Below are 23712 nucleotides of genomic sequence, written 5' to 3' on the forward strand. Positions count from 1 at the left end.
CAAATACTAGTCAGAAGTTGGCTATCACCAAGGCATAGTAATACATGCTATGTACAGATAAGTAGTTTTCTAAGCTTATGTGTTCAATGTCTATAGCTAAGATATATATCTGCTTAAATTATCTGTTTTGCTTTATTTTTTCCATATTTGACTCTCTTCTTTGTTGCCAGTAGGGTTTCCATTCAGAGTTTCCAATATTACATTAATTTCTGATAGCAACTGTTGATAATACTACTGATTCCCTAACTCATTTTCCTCCTCCTTCTACTTGTTTTTCCCTTGCCTCTTGACCCTTTATCTATCCTCTTCTTTTGTGACCTTTCTGCAGCCTCTGACACTATCAATGATTCTCTTCTCAATATTCTCTCTTCTCTTCATTTTTGTGTCCTCCTACCCATCTGACCATTCCTCAATCAATCTCCTTTGCTAGATCTTCATCCAGGTAACATTCACTAACCATGTGTATTCCAGAGTGCTCTTCCCTGGGTCCTCTTCTCTTCTCCCTCTATACTATTTCACTTGGTGATCTCATCAGCTCCCAAGAATTCAATTATGATCTCTATATTGATGATTCCCAAATACACTTATGCAGCCTTAAAACTTCTCTGCCTTAACCTCTCCAGTCTTGCATCTCAAACTGGATTTCCCATAGATGTCTTAAACTCACCAATGTCCAAAAACTGAATTTATTACCTTTCCCCACAAACTTTCCTTTCTTTCTTTTTTATTACTATTAAGGGTATCGCCATCCTTCCAATCACCTACATTCACAGCCTAGGTATCATTCTCAACTCTTCACTCTTTCTCACCACCCCCCCCCCCAATCTAATCTATTGCCAAAGCCAGTAGATTTTTTTTCTTCATAACATGTCTCATAAACAGCCCCTTTTCTCTCCTCCGACACTACCACCAAGCCTCCTGGTATTCTACCTGCCACAAGTCTCTCCACCCCTATTCCAGTCCATCCTCTGCTCACCTATCAAAGCTATCTTCCTAAAATAAGTCTGATCATGTTATCCTCCCCTATCCCCTGTCACAATAAACTCTAGTGGCTCCCTATCACCTTCAGGATCAAATATAAAATTTATTTGTCATTCAAAGCCCTTTATAACCTGCCTTATACACACATACCTTACACACCTCCCTGCACACCAGCTCTGTGATGCAGTGACACTAAGAGACAAGACATTTTATCTCCCATCTCTATTTCACTGGCCGTCTCCCATGCCTGTGATGCTTTCACCATAGATAGTTCGTTTGGACATTACTGCTTGCATGTTTGTCTCCCCTAGTAGAATGTGAGTTCCTTGAGAACAGGAACTGTTTTTTGCATTTTTTTGAATCCCTAGCACTTAGCACAATGCCTGATACATAGAAGGTGCTTAATGAATGTTGAACTGACCACTCTTCTATTTCCTAGCTCCTCCCCTTCAATGACTGGCTTAGACTCAGTCTTTGACTCTCAAAATCACAAAACATTATAGCTAGAAGAAACTTTAGAGATTACGTAGTCCAAACTTTGATTTCACTGATACAGGGTAAATCCAAGGTGAGCAAACTGTTCTCTATCAAGTGAGCACCTACTCAACCTACTCTACAATTTATAGTCTCAGTGATTGCCTAGAGCATTGAAAGGTTAAGTGATTTGCCCAGGGCCACAAAGCCAGAACATGTTAAACGTGGGACTTGAACCCAGGTCTTCCTATCTCCAAGACCAGCTTTCTTATCTATTATGCCAGGCTGCCTCTTTTAGGTTAGTCATTAAGGATTTTTTTCCTTCCTAGGCATCCTAAAGACAAAGGAAAGATATTCCAGTTTTCTCCCCGTGTTAGGATTTAAGATGTATTTCTATAAGGAAAAAAACTTAGCAAACCCTATACAAGATGAATATATCAGTTGGGAATTAAACAGAAGAGTATGGCATTTCTTTAAAAAAAAAAAAGTGTTAAAACACTCACTAATAACTTATATAGGAAACCTGGATTCAGGTGTTCATTCTGCCACTGACTAGCTGTGTGACCTTGGGCTGGTCACTCGCCCTCTTCTAAGCCTCAGTTTCTTTAACTGTAATATGAGAATAAAAATACTTGATGAATGTACCACACAGTTGTAGAACAGACCAAAAGAGACTATAAAAACGCTGAATACTATAACTGCTCTATAAGCCTTATAAGTTTTGTAATAGTAATAGGCATTGCTAAGGAAAAAACAGAAAAAAGACAATAAAAATATGGAACTTATACATTATTATTAAAATAATACATGCCATTCACCTATTATCCCTAATCAATTTAATCACCCTACCCACACCTTTTACATGCCCAATTCAGTCACCAGCCACTCTAAATAAAGGTCCTCTTCCACTGAATTCTTTGAAAAATATTAAATTCCCCTCCATTCTTAATTTTTTTTCCTGTACAGCACTCCTTCCATTTCCCCCTCATTAAATGAAATCTAAAACCATGCAGATTAGTTTCATTATAAATCCAAGCTACTGAATTTAGCTGGCAGCTGGCCCTCACTACTATTTGGCTATCTTTCTTTCTTTTTTTTCCCCACTTCTTCCAAACCTCTATTTCTACTTCTACCTCCTTCACTCCTCATTTTCTTTGTTTTTTGTTTTTTTTTTTTGGTTGGGCAATGAGGGTTAAGTGACTTGCCCAGTGTCACACAGCTAGTGTTATGTGTCTGAGGCTGGATTTGAACTCAGGTCCTCCTGAATCCAGAGCCAGTGCTCTATCCACTTCACCACCTAGCTGCCCCCATTTTTCATTTTCAAATTGCTTTATTCTTACTTTGCTGGGAATAGTAAAGGCTCTTTCACATAAACTCTTTCATCTCCCCTCCTCCTAGACTCACAAATTCTCAACAAAAAGCATATATTAAGTCCTACGTGCCAGACACAGAACAAATACAAGCAAAAAGAAAGACAGCCCTGCCCTCAAAGAGTTTACATTCTAATAGGGGAAGACAATACATAAATTGAAGTTATGATGGGGCCGGGATGAGGCATAGCAGGAAGGAAGAAGGTAATCACAAAGGAACAAAGTTGAAAAGCAGTCTAGAAAGTTAGGAGCTGAGCCAGGTTAGCAGTAAGCCCGGCTGGCATAGGTACGTTCTCCAATGGAGGTTCTGAAAAGGTACCTCAAAATAAGCAGAGGAGTTCACATGGGTAGAAATGTCTCCAGCATAAGACACAGACTTCTTTCTAGCGTCCACTTCTGCAAGGCTAACTTACCCTTTCTTTCACCTGTGCCTAGCATCTTCATTCACTTCTCCAGGACCTTATTTCCTTATTTTGTCCATCATCCCCTCTCTCATGTACCTTAAATATCTCCCTTTTTAGTTAGCTTCTTCAAATCCAATTTGCAATCAGGCTCAGATCTTCCAATATCCCTAAAAAAGGAGGGAAAAAAACCTTTCCCTTCACCCAGTTACCTCCCTACCCCCATAGTGCCTCTCTCCTTTCTTTCACTGCTCAAACTTCTTAGAATAATATTCTCTGCATGTTATTTTCACTTTCCAAACCTGCACCACTTTTCCCTCAATACTTGTTTTCAAATCAATTCAATTTCAACACAGACTTTATTAAGTACCTACTACCAACCAAGCACTGTGTATGAAGACACAGACATACAAATTAAAAAGCTCCTGCCCCAAAGGAGCACACATGCTATAGGACAGTTGACATGACAGTAATTTGGGTCACACGGGACCAAGAGCATAGGAAGGCATACTTATGCTCTGAGAGCTTTAACTGTCTTTTTAAATTTTCTTTTAAGTTACTTCATTCTAAATTTAGTGACCATAAATAAATATTCAACAAAAGAAATAAAAATAAAATGACAGTTAATGTAATTGTAAATTATCTCACATAAAAGAAGCAAGAAAAAGCTTTTACAGTGGAGGGAAAAGGGGGAATGTGAGAGGGAGTGAGTGAACCTTACTCTCATCAAAATTGCCTAAAAGAGGGAATAACATACACACTCAATTGGGTATAGAAATCTACCTTACCCTACAGTAAAGTGGGGGGGAAGGTGATAAGAGAAAGGGAGGTGATAGAAGGAAGGATAGACTGGGGGAGGGGTAATCAGAAGCAAAACACTTTTGAGGAGAGAGGGTGAAAGGAGAGAGAAAATAGAATAAACAAGAAAGGGGGGTGGGGAGAGAGATAAGATGGAGGGAAATATAGTCTTTCACAACATGACTATTATGAAAATGTTTTGCATGAATAACCTACATCGAATTGCTTGCCTTCTCAATAAGGGATGGGGGTGGGGAGGGAGGAAGGAAGAGAATTTGGAACTCAAAGTTTTAAAAATCAATGTTAAAATTGTTTTTACATGTAACTGTGGAAAAATAAAATACTAAATTAAAATTTAAAAAAAGACCTGTTGGTGGACTTGACTGGTGTTATAACTTGCATTGTGTTTATTTGGAAAATAACGTAATCGCTACGACTTTAACTGTTACAGAACACCAGAAACATACACGAAACAGTTTTTCAAAATTTTCTTCTCTTCTTTCCTTATTCTTCCATTACTCCCTTTTATTTTTATTCCACACTTCTCAAATGTACTTGAGGCTACTACCCCCCACCCACATCATTTCAGCGCCCCCTCCAAGGACATTATCGCCCATTTTGGGAACCTATACCTAGAACTTGACATTGTACAGACATCAATAATGCACTCAGGCTATCTATCTGCTATTCCGCCCCCTTCCTCTCCCTTTATGACTAACCCACTTCCTTTTTCATATCTACATCTCTGATGGCGGCCTTCGTTGTTTCTCCCACACAAATCATTGTGGGTAATATATCACAGCATACTCAAATACAGTGTGCCCTTCAACACCCTATGGATGACTTGCAACTTTCATTTTTTGAGGCTCTGGAGGTTCGTCTACTTGGACCTGTGCTGTACATCTTTCAAACACTGGTGAATACCTCTGGTGAATATATATTGCTGTTTTGTGCCTCTCTTGATATTAATAATTACTGGATTGAAGAAAGTTATCTTATTCATCTTTCAAGGAATCTAAATGATTTTTACATATACACAGGAGATACCTTGCTGGAAGAAAGCCTTTAAAGTCTGTTTTGTTCTGATGAATCAAAAGCTTCTCAGAAAAAACCATAAGCATCGTAGGAGAACCTGCATTCTCTACACCTTTAATGAAACTGCCTGGCTGATTACATGATTTTGACATATGCAAAGGAGACACCTAGATACCTTATTAGAAGAAAGCCTTTAAAGTCTATGATTTGCTCTGCTGAATCAAAAGTTTTTTTGCAACAAACAATAAGCACCATAGGAGAACTTGTTTTCTCTACACTTTTAATTAAATTGCTTGACTGTAAAGATGTAGTCTGCTGCAGAATAGCTCGTCAAAGCCTGCTGATTCTCTTTTGAAACTGTCTGATGCCCTCACTATGCAATCCATAGGGCACTGAAGAGGGACACATTGTATTTGAGCTCATAGAACTCTTATAAAGTTGGGAAAGTAGGCATGATAGTTATTAATGTTCTTATTGTCATCCTTTCTTTGCAATACTAAGGTCCAAGGTCCCCCCCCATTAGGAATATCAACATAATAAACATCAACAAATATGTATAAAAATAAAAATTAAAAGATAAAGGTATACAAAAGTGAACTGCCACATACTTTGGTTTAGTTATTCTTTGTTTTTATTTGACATATATTTATTGAGAGAACACTGCTAAGCCTATCTTTTTTCTAAATGATATGACAGATTTATTCAACTATTTAAAAAACCATTACTTAAGCAAAATGTCCACTTAGCCTACAAATTCTTTTTCCTATATTACTTATATCTGTCATACCTATTCACTTTTTTGTAATTTATTTTTCAAGTCACAAGTATTTTTAAAATTATTCTGTCCCTCCCAATTATCCCCACCTCTCAAGCAAATTTTTAAAAAACCACTCAAAGGGCAGCTAGGTGGCACAGTGGATAGAGCACTGGCCCTGGATTCAGGAGGACCCGAGTTCAAAATCTGGCCTCAGACACATAACACTCACTAGCTGTGTGACCCTGGGTAAGTCACTTAACCCCACTGCCTAGCCAAAAACAAAACAAAACAAAAAAAATTCAAAAAAAAAAAACCACTCAAAACATAGCTATATAGTCCAATAAAACAAATTTCCACATTAGCCATGTCCAAAGGGGAGCATCATGCCTCATATTCATTCTTTTGGAACTGTGGTTTATCAGGGTTCTAAAAGGCTTTCAAAATTGTTCTTTTGTAATAGTCACATAAATTACTTTCACTTAAGTTTTTCCCAAAATGTACACCTTTTTAAAAAAAAATTCACATTACACACAAGGTAGTTCCAACTCTGCCATGATTTTATGTGCCCATCTGAACTTCCTTCTATTCTCTTCTGTTAATTTTTATTGACTCAGTGATTCTTTTCTTTCTTTTCTTCCTTTTTAAAGTCCCTAGCACTATTCCCACTGCTTTTCCAATTCTCTCCTTTAAAAAAAAGAATAAAAGCCCCTTGTAACAAATTAGTCACTCAAAACAAATTCACATATTGGTGGTATTTGAAAAAATATGTCTCATCATGCACCTCTAATCCATCACTTCTGTACCAGGAGATAGGAAGAATTATCAGCCTTCTGGAGTTAATTATAACCATTATTATTGTAACAATCATATAACTGGTGATTGCTCCAATGGTGATTCCTCAGTCTTTTGCAGTTGTTTTTCCCTTACAATGTTGTAGATGTTATATAAATTGCTCTCTTGGTTCTGCTCACTTCATTCTGCATCAGCTCATACAAGTCCTCCTAAGTTTCTCTGAACTTGTTCCTTTATGTCATAATTTTTTGTTCAGTCATTCCTCAATTTATGGGCACCCCCTCTACTTCTAGTTCTTTGCTACAACAAAAGGTCCAGACATAAATATTTTTGTATATATTGTTCATCCTCCCTTTTCTTTGATCTCTCTGAGGTCATAAGCTGGGTAGTGGTATCACTGGTTCAAAGAGTATGCACAATTTACTGACTTTGGGGGTATGATTCCAAAATGCTTTCCAGGATGACTACATCACTTCACATCTCCAATAAGAGTGCAGTAACATACCAGATTTCCCCATAGCCCCTCCAACAGTTCTCATTTTGCTTGTTATCTTTGCTAATCCTGATGTGTGTGAAATGGAAGTTCAGAATTATACTGATTTGCATTCCTCATTATTAGTTATTTGGAGTATTTTTTTCAAATGCTTGTTAATAATTGCTTATTAACAACTGTTTATTCTTATTACTTGAACATTTATTTACTGGGGAGTAACTCTTATTCTTATATATTTATATTAATGTCCTATATATTTGGAGTGTCTTTATGAAAGAAATTTGCTGTAAAGATTGTTCCCATTTAAATGTTTCCCTTCTAATTTAAACTAAATCATCTGTGCAAAAAACAAAACAAAACCCACGGCAGTTTTATATAACCAAAATTGTCCATCTCATGTCCTATTATTATTTCCTAATTCCCTTATTTGATCATGACCTCTTCCCTTTATCTAAAGCTTTGGGAAGTATCTCCTTTCCTGCTCCTCTAATTTATAGGATGACCTTTTTTATCTAGGTATTACATTCATTTATATTGCTTTTTGTAGCATAGGGTATGAGATGTTGATCTAAATCTGTTTTCTGTTCAACAGCTTTCCAACTTTCTTAGGAGTTTAATAGTGAGTATTCACTCCAATAGTAGAAGTCCTTAGGTTTATCAAATATTATGCCACTATGTTTAATTGCATCTGCAGCTTGCATACATAATATGATCTATGTGCCAGCACTATTTAAGAGCTTGGGATATAAAGAAAGGTAAAAGACAGATACTGCCTTTAAAGAGTTCATAATTTAGGGCAGCTAGGTGGTGCAATAGATAAAGCACCAGCCCTACAGTCAGGAAGACATAAATTCAAATCCAACCTCGGACACTTACTTAGCTGTGTGACCACGAGCAAGTCACTTAACCCTGATGGCCTCCACAACAACAAAAAGAGCTCACAATCTAGTGGGAAAAACAACATGTAAACAACAATGTATAATGTATAAACAACCTATATATTGGAAATTATCAACAGAAGGAAGGCATTAAAATCTAAGAGAGACTGGTAAAGGTTTCCTATACTAAAATTTTTGATTATTACTGCTTCGTAGTAAAGTTTGAGATCTGCTACTGCTACGCTCCTTTTCTTCTCACCATATTTTCCTTAAGATTCTTGACATTTTGTTCTTCCAAGTAAACTGCTGTTTTTTTTTCCTAAATCTATAAAGTAATTCTTTGATAGTTTGATTGGTATGGCACTGCATATGTAAATTAATTTAGGGAGTATTGCCATTTTTATTACATTGGCACAGCCCAACCATGAACAGTTTACATCCCTCTTTATGTCAGTAAAAAATATTTTATGGTCTCACTCATAATTTTTTCATGTCTCTTGGTATTTTTCTATAGTATTTTGAGTAGAATTTCTTTTTTTAATCTCTTCCTGATGAGTTTTGTTGGTAATATATAGAAAGATTTTGATTTTATGGGTTTATGTTGTACCCTGCTACTCTGCTAAAGTTAATACTTTTTTTTCTATTATACTTGAGTTGATTCTCTGGCATTCTTTAAGGAAATCATTATGTCAAATGTAAAAAGGGATCATTTTGTTTTCTTCTTTGCCTATGCTCAATCTCTCAATTTTTTTTTTTGTCTTATTGCTACAGATAGCATTTCTGGAATATCAAATAATAGTGGGTACAATGTTCATCCTTCCTTTAACCCTAATCTTAACAGAAAGGTCTTTAATATTTCTCCATTACAGAAATGCTAGCTCTTGTTTGTAAACAGATACTATTTACCATATTAAGGAATGATTCACTTATTTGTATGCTTTTCAATTTTTTTAATATTAACTCTCATATTTTATCAAAAGCTTTTTAAAATTTAGTGATATAATCATGTAGCTTTTTTTTTTTAAACCAATTTGGTCAATTGCAGTTATAGTTTTCCTAATACTGAATCAGCCCTGCATTCCCTAGTATAAATCAATTAGGCCACAGTATAATCTTTTTAAATATTGTTGCAACTACTCTGCTAATATATTATTCAGTATTTTTGCACTGATGTTCATTAGGGACACTAATCTAGCACTTTTTTTTTCTGCTTTATATTTCCCTGTTTTAGGATTCAAGAACATATTTATCTCACAGAGCAAGTTTGATTGGATCTTTTCTTTCCTTATTTTTTGCAAACAATTTATGTAATACCAGACTAAACTGTCTTCTGAATATTCAATTGTTTGTTGAATGTCAAGAATAAAATTCACTTATAAATCTATTTGGTATTGGGATTTTTCCTCTCTTTATAAGTTCTTTTAGGGCAGCTAAGTGATGCAATGGATAGAGCACCGGCTCTGAAGTCAGGAGCACCTGAGTTCAAATCCGGCCTCAAACTAAACACATGACACTAGCTGAGTGACCCTGGGCAAATCACTTAAACCCAACTGCCTTAAAAAAAAAAAAAAAAAAGTTCTTTTAGATCTTACTCAATTTTTTTTCCTGAGACAGATATTCAAATTAGTCAGCTCTTATTCTATTTCTCTGGAGATATATATATATCTCAGTAAATATCCATTTCATCTAAGGTACCAGTTTTATTGGTATTAAATAGGCAGTTATGCAAATATTTTATTTTAAATACAATACAAGAGCAAAAGTCTCATGAAATGATGTTTCTTTCCTACTGCCTTTGATGTACAATTGAAAGACACTATATAATGATGAACTGTTTATATTCTAACAGAAGGAGAAGAAACAAATGTCATTTTCAAAATATTAATGTCTTTAATGGATGGAAAGAAAATGAAGCAAGATAGGCAGAGGGCCTCGAGTGGTTTTGTTCTGTTCTGATTATCTCAGGAAAAGGGAATGGGAGGAAAGAGAAATATACTAGGTATTGAAGGAAGAAAGGGAGGGGGGAGAGGCTTTACTGCCTCACATAATAGGAGTGCATGAGATGAAAATTAATAGTCATAACTATGAACCTGGCTAGGATAAACTCACCTATAAAACAAAGGATAGCACAGAAAGGATTAGAAAGCAGAATCTAATAATTGTTGCTTACACAAAAGACAACTGATATTCACAGAGTTAAAACAGCGCAACAACAAAATCTATTAAGCTTTAGTTGAATTCATAAGAGTACAAGTAGCAATCATCATTTCAGACAAGGCAAGGTAAAAGTAGGCATAATAAAAAGAGATAAGCAATAAAATTACATTATAGTTAAAGGCTTTACACAAAGTGAATCAATATGATATACTTATATATACATATAATAACAACTAGCATTCATATAGTGCTTTAAGTGTTGTAAAGCATTTTACATGTTATCTCATTTGATCTTCAAAGCAACCCTATGAGACAGGTGTTATTATTTTCCCCATTTTACAAAGGGGGAAACTGAGATTAGTCGGGTTAAATGACTTGCCTGGGGTCACATAGCTAAAATGTTTGATGCAGTATTCAAACTCAGGTCTTCCTGATTGCAAGTCCAGCACTATGCAATGTTTCACCTAACTGCTTATAGAGTAACATTTAAATATTTAAAGGAAAAGTTAATCAACTGTAGGGAAAAACAGTAAAATTATAATAGTGAAAGGATGTCACTATTCCCCCTTAATGATCTAAGTAAATCTAACATAAATAATAAATTAAAGGCCTGAATATAACTTTAAGAAAGTTATATATGACAGATTATCTTATGATTAATGAATGGAAAGAGAAAAGAGTTTACAGATTTCTCAGTTATGTATGGCACTTTTACAAAAACTGAGGAAGTACTGAGACGTAAAAACCTAATAATGCCAAAAGGCAGAAATATTAAACATACCCTTTACTCCCCTGTGAAGAAAGCATTAAAAATTAATTAGAAAATAAACAATTTGGTCCTAAAGAACTGATGGGTCAAATCAATTTAAGACAGGAAGACCTATTAGACTACCACAATAGTCCAAGCAAGAGGTGATGAAAGCCTGAACTAGGGTAGCAGCTATGTGAATATGCAGTAGATACTACTGGAGGTAGAATCAGTAAGGATCTGATCGATATGTGAATTGAGAGAGAATGAGAAATTATGAGGCTGTGAAGCCAGGTGACTGGTAGAATGGTGATACTATCAACAGAAAACAGGAAGTGTGGAAGAGGTATGGGTTTAGTGAACAAAGATAATGAGTTGTATTAGAGAGCAACTGAAATTAAGTTGTCTACACCAGGTCAAAATATCCAATAATCAGATGGCAACTCAGGACTGCAGCACAGGAGAGACCAGAGCTGATGAATCTGTCAAAAGAGGATACTGAGGTCCCAAGACAGAGCCTGAGAGTCCACCTACATTCAGAGATCAGGATATGGATGATGATCCAACAAAAGGAAAGAGTAGCAGCATAAAAATCCAGAAGAGAGAGAGGGTGGTCAATAGTGACTCATGACACAGAGTTAAAGGAGAAGGACTGAGAAAAGTTCATCATATTTGGTAGTTCACTGGTGAAAGGAGTTACAGTTAAGTGATAACGTAAGAAGTCAAACTGCAAAGGCCTGGGAAGTGAGGAGAAAACAGACAGCTTTTTCAAGGAGTTTGGCTGAAAAAGGGAAGAGTATAATATAGCTTGATAGTCTGAGGGGAGAGCACAGACCATTTCTCTTTCTATAGTCTCTCCCCCAGTGATGTCATCCACTCCTTTGGTTTCAAAAATCACCTCTACTTGATATCTCCCCCAAACATACCTTCAGCCCTAACTTTTCTCCCAAGTAATGAAAATTTCTGACTGGCTACAGAATATATCTACCTGGTCATCACACAGTTAGAAATATAAATTCTTTAACAACATTAACTTTTACCTCATCTACTATGATAACCTCTTAACTGGTCTCCCCACTTCTTAATCTCTTCCCTCTCTAATCTGTACTACATAAAATTGCCAGATTAATTTTCCAAAAGTACAATTCTAATCATATTACATCACTGATCAAAATCTTTCAATGGTCCCTCAATGCCTACTGAACACAAAGTCCAAACTCCTTAGCCTTTCAACCTTGATCTTAGCATTCAAGGTCTTTCACAAACCTGATCCTACTATACCTTTTTCCACGATCATTTCCATCTACTTCTCCTATTCTATAAAAAGGACTAGTAATATTTTAAGGAAGAATAAAAAGCAGTATTTTAAAATATTCTTAGTATTAACTTAGGGCCATATTATATTTATACATTTTTACAACTGATGCCAGAACAAATTCACAACAGCTTCGTGTGCCCAGGCATCTAATTTATAAAAAATTATTGTAATATAACAGAATGCCCAAATTAGTGTTGTGTCCAAAAGGCCCTTATTATAACACGTACATGTGAGGCCTAAAAACCAAGTTACCTCTATAGCCTTTTTCCCTGTTGTTCCCCCAACACGTCTCGTAGCCTCTCTTGCCCGCTTGATCCTGACCATCTCTCAGACCTCAACTGTCCTCCTCCTCCTCACCTTTTAATTAAAATTATATGCATCTTTCAAGGCCTGGCTTAAATGCCAGCTCATATACAAAGCCGCCTTTATTCCTACCAGCTCTTCTAAATACTCACAAAACTGTCTACTACTATTTTTTATTCTTAACTCACATTATATGAAATTCTAAAGTTAACAAAGTAAATTCCCCACAATAATCCTTAAAGGCAGCTATTATCTCACATGCAATTACTATATTCTAAAAGCAAAACAATAAGTATTTATTAAGCACCTGTACAGAGACCATGGTGCTAGGCAATGGGGAAAAACAAGGTTTAGATAAAATATAACCTATGTCCTAAAGGAGTATATCATTTCCTAGGTATCTTGTAACATAGAAGTTTATGTATTATAATTATTTTTATACATAAGTTGTTTTCCCTATTTAACTATTAGAAAGAGACTGAGTCTTATTCATCTTTGTGTCTCCCTGATGCTTACATTTTTATTGAACTGATCATATTATGGCTTGGAATTTTATATGATATAAAAAACTGTCTCGTGAGAATCAAGAATTTAGACGTCACAAAAAGAAATAATTTTCAGGCTGTGGGAGAACCTTTAAAATCATCAAGGACAACCCCTTCAATTTATAAATGATAAAACTTACAGATAGGAAAGTTAAATGCCTTGATCAAGAGTGTGCAGTTAAGGTAGTAGCAAAGTCAAGAACAGAACTTCAAATGTCCTAGCATCTCCAGCAACCTTTCTACTGTACCCCATTTTCTTTCCATAGGTATCATTCACAACTAGCATTCAAAAAACTTTCTCTTTTCAAAGTACATAAACATAATGAAATAATATTTATCAAAATAAGTACCAAATAATTTATCATTGCCATTTGGTTCAACGAAAACAAATTAACTTAACCTCAAAAGTTAAAATTTTTTTAATATTCAGTCTTTGTATCTTAATATAAAATTTAAAAAAAATTTAATACATACCAAAGAGCGCCTCATCTGCATTAATATGTTCATAAAGCAGTCAAAGCTGATCATTCCTTCCTGGCTTGGCAGTAGTTTGTTTTTCTCCATGGTATGTACAACTGCTGATGCACCCAAAGCCATTTCTATCCACTCGAGAAGATACCTTAAAGAACCTCGTTGAGCTGCTAAACCAAGCAACAGCTCAGAAGCTAATCTACGACCTAAAGTATCTGCTCCAGAATTTGGAATAGTTACTCCCTTAAGAAATGTAGTCACTTGTGATAAACAGTCCAAACCCATAGGTGGAATCTTACTTTCATTTGCTAGAGATAATGGTGGCAAAGAGCTCACAACTTCTATTGCAGTATGAATGACATCATTACAAAGATTGAGACCAGGTCCTGAAACAGGCATCATCCAACTCTGCCTTAGTAGTGCAAATAATAAGCTCAGTCCAGTTCGGACACCCATTTCTATAAGGGCATCTGTGCTTGATCGGGGCCGTTCACTAACAGAATGAACGTCTGCTGAACCAGAACTACTCTCTGGCGAATGCTGCTGCTGCTTCACTTTGCCTTTATCATGATATTTATTAGAAAGTGCATAAAAGACACGTTGCAGTACAAGAAGTCGTTTACGAAGTGCTCCAGCAAATGGGGAATCTGAACATACCATCTTGGCCAAAGCCAACTGACTGGTAAGAAGGGCATCCAAATAGTGATCCTGTTCATCACTTGAAAGAGATTCACGTTCAAAATCAGGCAACTGAGGTCCTTTGAGGCACAAAACCTGCTGAGGCAGAAGCACAACTTCCTTATTACTGACCAGTTTAGAATACAAGACAGAAACTCCTTCTCTTGTAGCAATAGATTCACTGTCTTCTGTGATCCAAGAGCTGTTTAAATGTTCAAGCCATTTGAGCTTCACTGGTGGAACCATAGCCGCCATGGTGGTTAACTATCTTGCCATTAATCCTACAACAGAAGAAAATTAATATAGTTAAAAGGCTAAGAAGCATGAAATGCTTTTGTACTGTTATTACACTTTATAAATACACACAAGTACCAAAAGTTTTAGTGTCACACAAACTGCTCCCTCTACAGCGGCTAAATTCATGGCAAAATAAACAGCCTGCTAAAACTAAATCCAGTTCACTCTAGCAACACCTCCAGAATGGCAGCCACAAAAGAGAAAGCTACAGAATTGAGAAGAACTTTTCCCCTACAAGACTCCATCCTTAGATACTGTGAATATAAACCCCCATCTAGTTATGATGGTAATTCTTATTCTTTTTTTTCTTTTAATGCACAAATATTCTCTAGAAAAAGGACTGGGATGATCAAATTTAACAAAGTCTCAGTTCTTAACAAAAATAAAATAGTTCAAGAGTTTTTTAAAAACTGTAAGAAAGGACAAGACAAAAGAAAAGAAATAAATGAAGGTCATTGAAACTTTTGTTTCAAATGCTCAGGCAAGAGCAAAACAAAGTTTAAAAGGAAACAGACAAGCAGGATAGCTTTGAAAGTAACAAACTGAATTTATTATATACTTTTTTTTTAAAAAGCAAGCTATACATAATAGAGATTCAGTTTCACATATAATTCTTTTTCTGTTCTATTCTATACATGGTAATCTCTTTTTGGTATTCATTAAATTCAGAATAAAAAAATTTAAAAAGAAAAAGGAAAAGAAAGGACAATGTTAACTCTCCTCATACCCCTAAGCTCTGAAATTCACTTCCCTGGCTACAGAAAAACCTAGCTAAGGTCCAAATTTGCCATTGATGTATCCTTTCTCTGCCAAACAGTTTGTTTACTACTTCGTTACCCTCATTAGCTATTTTAATCATCTCAAGAAAATAGTAGTTTGTTTTGTTCAAGTTTTTTAAACCTATGTCATTAGACCTGGGAACAAAAGAGTTAAAAGCATCACTGACAAATTCAACAACTACCCTTTTGAAGAGCTAGCAGTACCAATAAATACAACAAAATTACGCAAATAAGAAAAGAAACAGCACGGACACAAATAGTTGATAAATACTAGCCATCTTATGTATATTTGTTGTGATAAATGATTCTGTAGCAAGTTCCTTAAAGAAAATTTCTCTCCAAAGGGAACATTTTTATCATAAATCATAGCATAACTGATTCTACATTCAAAGTTATCTTGAGAGAGAAAAAATGCTTTGAACTCTGAGTTAAGAGGACAGAATACTGATGATCTTTAAAAGTTCACCCTGTTCGAACAACAAAAAAGAAATTTAAAAAGTAAAAAAAGTGCAAAATTACACAAATTTCACTCATCTAGAGATTACTAATGAAACTATATTATGTATGAAAAAGAGATTTTTTTTTTTTTTTACTATACAACATCCTCAACACCTTTATTAACTAAGAGGAATATTGGAAATACTGCACATAGCTTCTGTTTCCAGGAAAGGAAGACACTAGGTCCTCAGCAGCCAAGTATTTATTCCAGTATTCACAACCACCTATCCACTACACACTTAATGGGATGTAATGGGAGGAAAATGGGTTACCACTGATACATAACAAACATCTTAAAGCAAACCTTCCGAAATATTAAATACTAACATATATAGACAGTGTGAATCCACTGTGATTTATACAAAAAAAGCAGCACATTTAACAGTTTTTTTATTGGCCTAACTAGGGATATTACCAGGATGGATTTTATTTAAAACTACTTAGGAAGACTCACTTTAATTCATTTTTTCAACAAAAAGTATACCACTGCTATTCACTATAGTTAACATAGGTTTGGAAAAACAACTTATTAAATACCAATTACGGGCCAGGCACTATGCTAAGGATTCAAAAGAAAAGAAGGAAAAAAAAAACAGTCCCTGTTCTCAAGAAACAGGTGGAGATACATGCAAAACACTATATACAAACAAGATAGACAGATAATGACAAGATAAATTGGAGATAATCTCAGAAGAAAGACATTGGCATTAAGAGCGACAATTAGGAGAACCTTGAAAGAAGCCAGAGAAACCAGAAGGCAGAGCCGGGGAAGGAGAGAATTCCAAGCATGGAGGTAGTCAATGAAAAGTTACTGCAACAGGAGATGAGTTGTTTTGCACAAGTTAGAGTAAGGAGGCCATTGTCACCGGATTTCACAGAATGCAGAGGGGAATAAGGTTTGACAATTAGTCAATAAGCTTTTATTAAAGTGACTATTTCCTACAGGCGAGGCATTGTGTAAGCATAAGAAAATTAGAAGGGTAGGAGGAGGCCAGTTATGAAAGGATTTAAAAGCCAAACAGAAGATTTCACATGCAATCCTAGAGGCAACAGGAAACCACTGGATTTTATTGAAGAGGGAGGAGGTAACATGGATCAGACCTTCAAACTTTGAAAAATAACTCTAGCAGCTGAGTGGAGTGGGGAGAAAACTGAGGCTAAGAAAAACAACTAGAAGGCTATTTTAATAGTCCAGTGAAGAGGTAAGGACCTGCACCAATGTGTGATGTCAGTGTCAGAAGAGAGAAGTATTCAAAGAGATAATGATAAGGTAGAATTGCCAGAATCTGGCAACAGGCTGGATATGAGAGGTTAAGAGACAGTAAGGAATCTAGGACAGCAAGAATGAGTGAGAGGATGAAGGTGCCCTTGATAGTAAGATGGAAGTCAGGTAAAGGGGAGGATTTTAGGGGAAAGATAATGAGTTCAATAAGCATTTATTAAGCACCAGTCACATGTGAGACACTGTACTAGGCACTGAGAACACAAATTTTTTTTAATTGTCCCTCCCCTCAAGCAACAATTATCCCACACAGATGACTAAATACAAGGTAATCTGAGGAGGAAAAAGCACTGTCAGAAAATTAAATGTGAGATCAGTCAACCAACAAATACTTATTGAAAGCCTTTGTCATTCTTTTGTTTTATTTAACAAAGCTAAACAGAACTGATACCCATAAATCCAGTATTAATTTAAAACAATGGTTGATATAGTTAGCATTGTCCTGACCTTCCCCTTCCTATTTATGGATTGCAAGGAAAAGATAAAGTTGGCTATTTTTTTTTCAAAAAAAAAAAAAAAAAGTATATTACTGTAGCTTTATACAACCAAATGATTTCTTGCTTTGAAATGAAATTTCCAAATACATATGTATATACATTTTTTCTACACCTACAGAAATTTGAACTTTGAAAGCTCTGCATTTATAAAGATAAATATAAAATGGCTCTCTATCACTAAAACATAGAAATGACAAGCAGCATGATACAATGAAAAGAGCAATGGATTTTGGAGTTAAAGGACAACCTACTTTTCAAATTCCAGCTCTGCCATTTATTGCCTATATGACATCAAGAGTAAGTTAACCTCATATGCCTCAATTTTCTCATCTGTAAAATAAGAGTGTTGGACTCGATGGTCTCTGGGGGCCCTCCCAAACACTTCAGAAGAACTAATTTTAATGTCACCATATAGGTGACAACAATTCTTCAGCATGTGGTGACTCCTGTTTTTCCATAACAAAAATCACTTGTCAAAGAGCTACTTTCCAACATGCGTTCAGCCCTGCTGAACCTAGCCAAAATAATTTTTCCAGGTTCAGTAAGTATCTACATAATATCTCAATCCAATTTGCAAACTCACTTTTTTATCTAAAAGTAATCTGCATAATGCAGTAATTAGACTGGACTAGGAACTGGAAGACAGTTCACAAACAAACTCCAACCTACATTTCCAGTTTTATCACACATCACTACTTTGGCATGACCTCTACAATCCATTACATTCCATCTCCTCTCTTCATGCCTTTGTATAGCCATACTTCCCAAAGTAGGGGATACCACCCCCTTGGGGTTGCTGGAACAATGAGGGGGCATAGTAGCCTCAGGTGCCATTGGGGAGCACTGAATAAAAATAAGGGTGCAGGAGAAGAATAAGGATGGAAGCAAAGAGAAGAAAATCTTGAAAAACCGTTTGTACACATTTCATCTGCTGCATAACAGAGTTAAAGTCATAGTGATTACATTATTTTCCAAATAAACACACAAAATGTAAGTTATAACCAATCACTGGTCAAGTCTGCCAACAGGTCTTAACAAGCAAGTGTTGGGAAGTCCAGAATGCATCCAGAATGCATGGGCAGGAATATGTGTAATGACTTGGGTACAATACAATACAATACTACACAGTTAAATGACGTGATACTGCATCATCAAAATTTCAATGAAGTTTGAAAACCCCACAAATTTACAATAAATTATTAAAGATGCATCATTTTTTAAAAAATATTTTATATTTTTTTGAAATGATAAAAATTTCAAAAAACAATTAAAGGGTTAAAGAAAGTAAGTTTCCAGAGGGCCACTGAGTAATTTTCTTTTTTTTTAAAGGGGGCAGCCAGCCAAGTAAGTTTAGGAACCTATCATAGGCTATCCTACACATCTGGAATCTACTCTAGCTGTCTGCCCTACCCCTTCCAAAATATCTTCCAAGTTCAAGCCTACAACAGACTTGGTTTCCTGATCTTCCCAGCTGCTTATACCTCCCTTCCCCAACCTATTACCTTACTTTGCATATATTTTACACATACTTATGTCTCTATATTGTTTCCTCTAATAGAATGTAAGCTCCTTTAGGTCAAGAATCGTTTCATTTTTGTCTTTGCATCCCCAGAGATTAAAGGAGTGGCTAGCACGTAAGAGACACTTAATAAACGTGGACTGATTAGCTGTCAGTAATTTAGTGCTTGACCTTGGGTAAATGAACTTATACTCTGTGCCAGTTTCCTCTTCTGTAAAGTAAGTTAAATCAATGATCCCTAATGGATCCTTCCAGCTCTAACTCCTTTGATACTACAATTTTTTTTTTTCAGGCAATTGGGGTTAAGTGACTTGCCCAGGGTCCCACAGCTAGTAAGCGTCAAGTGTTTGGTCTGAGGCCGGATTTGAACTCAGGTCCTCCTGACTTCAGGGCTGGTGCTCTATCCACTGTGCCACCTAGCTGCCCCCTTTACTACAAAATTAAAGACAGTTCCTGGATTCTCCTCTAAAAGAAAAAAATATCAGGAGATATATTTGAACTTACCACTGTATTTTATTAAAGCAATGTCTCTAATTTACTTTATTGGGAAATATTTCATATTTGTTGACTGGTTCCACAAATCTTTGGAACCAACCGACTAACAAAAACCTAATCTACTAATCTGTTGTTCAGTTTACCATCTAGACACTGTAGCTGGCAGAAGTTTTCAAAACTGGACATATCTCCTAGAATATTAAATGAATTTCCATCAAACTTGATGTGTTAAGGTAAAGCTCATGATACCTCCATTCAAAAAATTAGTAGTTTTTAAAAGCCTAAGCCAACACCAATTACATTAATTTGAGCAAACAAATTTTAAACAATGTACGATCAACATTATTAAATGTCTAACACACAGAAGGTAAATATATCAATATATATGAACCCTCTAAGTTCTACTGGCTATTGCACAATACTGGGTAATCAATTCACCTCTCTGGGCCTCAGGGTCCTCCTCCGTAAAATACTATTTTAAGGCCCCTCCACCACTATAAAATCTAATATTCTTTAAAGTGTTTACATCTTCCTATGTCAAACTGTAGAGATGCTTGTTTCTATCAAATACTAACCTCACAATTCCTCACAATTATTTTCTCTCTTTTCTCAAAAAGTTCAGTATCTGGATCATAGTCTTCCTCTCCCAACCTGTGTCCTTCCCTCACCCTTGGTGATTTCAATATTCATACTAATGTCCCTTCAAACACCCTGACCTCAACTCACAAAACCTACATTTCTACTCTACCTCAGCCATTCCCAAGTCTGAACTACCTTAGAACTCATCATCACCCAGAAATGTGATACACATATTACCTTATTTGTTACAACAACCCTGTGAATGAAGTAGGATGTTTTTATCAACCCATTTTACAGAGGGAAAACTGAGGCTTAGAGAGGTTAAGTGACTTGCTCAGGGTCAAACAGATAACAATGAGGCAATGAAGCAAGCTGCTAACTCAAGTCTTCCTGACTGCAATGCTAACACTCTATCCACTATGCCAAGTGGTAAGAGATGGAGGGGCAGAAGAGATGAGATCACGTGCACATTTCAAAGGATGGCCTGGGCGAGTAGAGGTACCTCTTTATCAGACTGGAGTGAAAGAGAACAGAATAGGGAATGTCAAAGAGTTGTGAAATACAGAAGAGAGGAGTGGAAGATGAAAAGGAATAGCCTCTTATTTTCCCTGCAAAGCATGAGGTTAAGAACCACAAATATAAGGGAGAGGGAACAGGGTGTTGGCTTGGGGAGAGTTTTGGAACAATCACTGTGGGGTGTAGGGTAGATCCCACCACTTCCAGAGTTCTCCCTATTCAGTGATTCTTCAGTGATTCTGTAAAGTAGCTTTTTAAGCTATCATCCTATGACTCTCCTTTCTCATCCAAACTCCTGAGGAGAAGAGAGGAGAAGACAGTAGGAACTATCTACATTCATTGCTTTCACTTCCTGTCTTCTCACTTAATTCTCCATCTTTTGTAATCGAGCTTCCAACTTCACCATGCAAATGGAACTGCTCTCTCCAAAGTTACCAATTATCTTTTAATTGCCAAATCTAATAGATCTTTTCTCAAATCTCCATGACTCTTCACTTCTCCACAGCATTTGAACTAATGACCGCCTTGTCTTCTTTGAATATTACTCTCTCCTCTCTGAGTTTTCAAGATACTGCTCTCTCCGGCTTATCCTCCTAACCATTCTTTCTCAGTTTCCTTTGCTGGATCACCCAAGACAGGCTCCTAAGTGTGAGTGTACCCCAAGGCTCTGTCCTAGACCCTGTCCTCTCTTCTCTCTCACTTTGTGACCCCATCAACTCCTCTGGTTTCAATCGTCATCTCTATGCAGATGATTCCTATATCTAGCCCTGGTCTTCTCCTGAGTTCTAGTCCCACCAATTAAACACTTCAAACTGGATCTTCTTGAAGTATCTCAAACTCAATGGGTCTAAAACAGATTTAATTATCTCTCCCCTTTAACCCACTCCTTTTCAAATCTACATAATTTCTTGTCAAGGGAGACACCATCCTTCCAGTCACCCAATTTACCACCTCTAAGTCATCCATGATCTTATTCTCCCTCAATATACATATCCTATCAGTTGCCAAATTTAGTAAATTTTACTTGCACAATATGTCTACCAACCAAGGCCAGTTCTCTCCAAAAGCCAACTATCCTAGTTTAAACTCTTATCACCTGATCTCCCTGCAAGCCTCACCCCTTTCCTTATCCATTCTGCACAAAGCTGCCAAAATGATATTCTTAAAACACAGGTCTGTCCGTATCAATCCCTTAATCATTAAATTTCAATGGCTTCGTATTACATCTGTTAGATCAAATAGAAATGTCTTTGCTTGACATTTAAAGCCCTTCACAGCCTAGCTCCACATACTCTACAATCCTATCCAACTAACTTTTTAGCCATTTCTCACACACTACATCTCCCATCTCCTTGGCTTTGCACAGGTTGTCCCTAATGCCTGGAACTCAGTCCCCTCTTCTTCTCTAACCACTTAGAATACCTTGTTTCCTCCAAAGGTCATCTCAAGTACTACTTCTTACATGAGGTCTTTTTAATCCATCCACCTGCCAGTGTTTTCCCTCAAAAGTTACCTTATATTGATTTTGTGTATGTATATATATTTAATATATAATTAGTATATATAGATATATTAAACTGATATTATGTATTATATAATGATAATAGCTAGCATTTTATATATCACTTTTAAGCTCTGCAAAGAACTTTACTTTTATCATCTGATCCTTACAACAACCCTGAGGAAAGTTCCATTATTATCCCTATTTCACAGATGAGGTAATTGAGTTTCAGTTTCAGAGAGATAAAGTGATATGCCCAGGATCACACATATAGTAAGAGGCTGTATTCAAACTCAGGCTTTCCTGACTCCAAATCCAACACTTGTGCGTACACAATGTCTAAATTATGAGAGCAAGAATTATTTCATTTTTTGCTGTGGTACCTAGTACAATATCTGGCACATAACAGGCATTTAATCAATGCCTGTAGTTTGATGGATTAACACCTCATGACTAAATACAAACAAGTCCTGGTCTTTCTATGCTAAAAACAACAACAAAAACTTTAGTGAGACCCTGCCACACCCTCAAGTTAGACAGATCCTATATCTCTTCCCTTTCACTACCCCCCAAAAAAGTAATCTCCACTCTTAGATTCTATTCCCTGAACAGCCACTAACTTTTCAACAAAGAGGAAAGGATGAGGGGAGTGGCACTCCCCTTCATTCTTATCTGAAATTAACAAAGAAAGGCTAAACACACAGGATCTGGTGCAGAAATACATAAACTCAACAGGGAAAAAGCAGGTAGGGGGAGAGGAGGAATAAAAGGAACAAAGATAATAGCAAGAAGGGAAGAATTACAAACAAAACAAACTTTGTAATACTGAAAGGGGATCACAAGGAGGGAAAAAAGAAAAGCAAAGAACTAGAATATAAGAGATTACCTTAAATTGCCTCTTAGATAATTGGGAATGGCTTAACATAGCATGGTATATGAATGTAATAACAATATGATTGTGTCATTATAAATGAAGAAACTGACAATTTCAGAGGATCTTGGGTAGTATGAACTGATACAGTGAAGTGAGAACCAGGACACTTTATACAAAGATAGAAACATTATAAAGAAAAATAACTTTCAAAAATTCAAAAACTCTGGTCAATGGAATAACCAACCATGTCTCCAGAGGACCTATGATGAAACCATGTTAACAACTTCCTGAGAGAGAGGTTAATGGACAGAAAGAAACATATACACATATAAGCATACATACGTGTGTATATATGTGTGTGTGTGTGTGTGTATATATACAGATAGATAGATAGATACATAGATATAGATATGTTTTAACATAGCCACTATGTTTTGCTTGAGTCAAGTTGAGTCAACAAGCACTTAAGCACCTACTCTGTGCGGTGTGAAGGAGATACAAAGAAAGGCAAATAACAGTACCTGCCCTCAAGGAGCTCACAGTCTAATGGAAGAGACAGCCATGTACATACAAGAAACATACAGTATAAACTGAAAATAGTCTTAGAAAGGAGGACTATCAATAAAGGGAATTGGGTAAAGGCTTCCTGCAGAAGGTGGGGTTTGGCTAGGACCTA

General features: G+C 36.2%; 1 protein-coding gene across 1 annotated transcript in view; it reads right to left on the reverse strand.

Annotated features, from left to right (window-relative positions):
- Positions 1–23712, reverse strand: part of HERC1 (HECT and RLD domain containing E3 ubiquitin protein ligase family member 1) — a 193823-nt gene that overhangs the window by 156154 nt on the left and 13957 nt on the right. The window contains exon 2 of the mRNA XM_027851988.1: positions 13525–14480. Coding sequence (XP_027707789.1) covers positions 13525–14454 — 930 coding nt within the window. The 5' untranslated portion in view covers positions 14455–14480. The remainder of the gene's footprint in view (positions 1–13524; positions 14481–23712) is intronic.

Source organism: Vombatus ursinus, unplaced genomic scaffold (genome assembly GCF_900497805.2).
Source record: "Vombatus ursinus unplaced genomic scaffold, bare-nosed wombat genome assembly UNPS02009205.1, whole genome shotgun sequence".
Lineage (NCBI taxonomy): Eukaryota > Metazoa > Chordata > Mammalia > Diprotodontia > Vombatidae > Vombatus > Vombatus ursinus.